Source organism: Eutrema salsugineum, unplaced genomic scaffold, assembly GCF_000478725.1.
Source record: "Eutrema salsugineum unplaced genomic scaffold, Eutsalg1_0 scaffold_4, whole genome shotgun sequence".
NCBI lineage: Eukaryota > Viridiplantae > Streptophyta > Magnoliopsida > Brassicales > Brassicaceae > Eutrema > Eutrema salsugineum.
Genome location: NW_006256686.1, coordinates 8392649 through 8395224, shown reverse-complemented (window position 1 = coordinate 8395224; position 2576 = coordinate 8392649). Strand labels below are relative to the sequence as shown.

Below are 2576 nucleotides of genomic sequence, written 5' to 3'. Positions count from 1 at the left end.
CCCAGAAGTCAAGTCCGTAACTTTTGTTGTGTTACCTTGCGATCAAGATCTGGATGTCGATATGGACTGTTAGATGTTCAGAAAGATATGTAGATCATGATATTTTTCCTTCTGGTTTGACGAGAAAAGGGCTTGCTAACATCCCTAATGATGATCGGTCAACTGCTATGGCTACTTTGCCATGAGTACTTTCCAGAGATGTGCTGATCGCCACTTAACTCTTCCAGATCTGATTGCCATCTGCCCAACAAGATGCTCGCTCAAAACTATTTCTACAGTTTTTCTCTTTTGATGGCTGGCTGGTCTAAGACAATTTTTGTAGGGAGCTTCACTGAGAATTCTCTCTGTGGCTCTTAGAAAACATGCCTCCACCTTATATAGAGCAAGGGGCAAGCTCATTAGGGCTAGAGTTTGAGGAAAACATACATTTTTGCCTTTAATGAGATTTAGAGTTTTTTCTTGGATTTTATGGATTTAGCCCGAATTTGGTATATCACATCATGTTTAAACTTCGACGTGATCATAAAAATTAAAATTCATTATCTAGGTAAAATACTTTACAAGTTTTGAAAAAATATTGCTATGGATACTATGTAGTATTGATGATGTAATTTTGCATATATCCAAATTTCTCGCACGGTCTGTTTACTTAGTGATCATGCTAGCCAAAATAAGTTAATAACACAACAGCCTACCTAATAAATTATGGCAAACCTTTTAACAAGCATCATGTAAGACGTGGTAATTTTCATGAAAAAGAACACACATGCAATCGATCAAACAGGAAAGGGACGCTCACATGCTCTTCAATATAACTAAGAACAATTGTCGCTGATTTTGATTCTCATTCTAGATTTTATGTTGAACTTTGTCAACAATATCGAAAGGTACCAATAAATTTTCATGCATAAGAATTTTTGTTTGTGTGGTTAGCACAGTTCGGCTTTCAGTAGTCTTGATTTATTTTTTAGCATTTGTTACCTTTGATTCCAAAAGTGTTGAAACTATACATTTATTTTTCATATTCAAATGAAAACAAATATCAGTAGAAATAACTTTATAATCAAAATAATGAAAATGATTTATAATTAAAATCTTTACAATTAATAAAGTTAATTAACAATTAAAAATACATATATATATATATTTATTTATATATATGTATAAAAGAACACATTTTGAAATAAAGAAGAAAACAGAAATTATCAAACTTCATTTGGAAAATATCTTTGGACTCACTCAGAGCACAAAGAGCACAAACATCAGAGGCAATGATCCTGAAGGAGTATATGTGACTGTTGGTAGAAAGATTTAAGGTTGAGGAACAACTTTCTACTTTCTAGTGTTATTAATGTCTTTTTCGAATTGATTATTCTAAAAATTGTAACAAACTACTGTATATAAATGATCTAAATTCCGTCAAATAAAACTAATTTTTTTGCGCAAAGACATTATTCCATTATGATAAATTCAAAATAACCCAACTGACTTGAAAGGAGAAACCCATTAAGTATTATTACAAGATTAAACTTGAAAAAAAAACACAAGACATTATCAAACACTTCGCATGAAAACAATTCCCTTCCACTAAAGATTATTGGTGATGTTAGGAGCACAATCATCACCGACGGTGATTGGGGACACAAGGCTTGCGGTTGATGGTTGGTGGTGGCTGCCATCCATGGAAGGAATGTCCACATGTTCTCCAATATCATCCGTCTGCTCCTTTGACATATCCATGAATGATTGTTTTTCATTTGGACGCACATTTGTGTCCGAATTCATACCAAGATCATCAGCATCCGAAACCATATTCAGATTTGAATTCAAGTTATTCTTCATAATAAAATCATGAAGTTTTTGTGGGATAGAATCATAATAATCATAAAGACCCTGATAATTGTACTGAACAGGTTCTTTATCATTCAAAATTTGAGGAGTGCTCTTAATAAAAGCATCGATTTTTTTTGGAAGATCAACAAGATAAAAATCATAAAGACGTTGATTTTGCATAGGATCATAAGACCTGATTGGTGTAACATCTGCTTCCACAGCAACAGGAGGAGGTAAAGAAGAAGAAGACACATCCTTCTCCTTAAGGTTCTCCTCACACGTATTCTCCAAAATTTCTTTTCCTTTGGTGATCGTCTTATGCGTACTGCTTTCATGATTAACCATCTTTTTTGTTTGGTATTTTAACTTTTGTTATGTACTTTTTTTTATTGAGTGGTTGTTCTATATAATTTGCGAGGATGAGAATTGTTTATATAGTGAAGAAAATGTGCCATTTCTCGTTAGATTTCTTATTACATTGCCGGAATTATTACTTTGAATTATAGCCATTCCGTTATAGTAAATCATTTTTTAGTTGACTAGACCAAATTATATACATCCGTATGTACGTATGTGTATCTAATGCATTTAAGTAGAGTTATGACTTTGACCAAAAAAAAAAGTTTAGGGCTTACCTAAATTTATAGTTTAAAAAAATATATCTACTAAGACTAAATTATTTTATTACCTTAGCCTCAGTTTTCTATTTAGTAAAAGTGATTCTCTAAATTTTTTCATGTACA

At 32.2% G+C, this 2576-nt stretch overlaps 1 protein-coding gene across 1 annotated transcript; it reads right to left on the bottom strand.

Annotated features, from left to right (window-relative positions):
* Positions 1-1587: 1587 nt before the first annotated feature.
* On the bottom strand, positions 1588-2178 carry LOC18014042 (MADS-box transcription factor PHERES 1). The gene has a single exon (XM_024153583.1). It carries the CDS (start codon positions 2176-2178, stop codon positions 1588-1590), a length of 591 nt encoding a protein of 196 aa, XP_024009351.1.
* Between the last annotated feature and the right edge of the window lie 398 nt (positions 2179-2576).

Coding starts and splice junctions, on each gene's coding strand:
- LOC18014042 (XM_024153583.1), bottom strand. CDS start 2,178: ATGGTTAATCATGAAAGCAGTACGCATAAGACGATCACCAAAGGAAAA.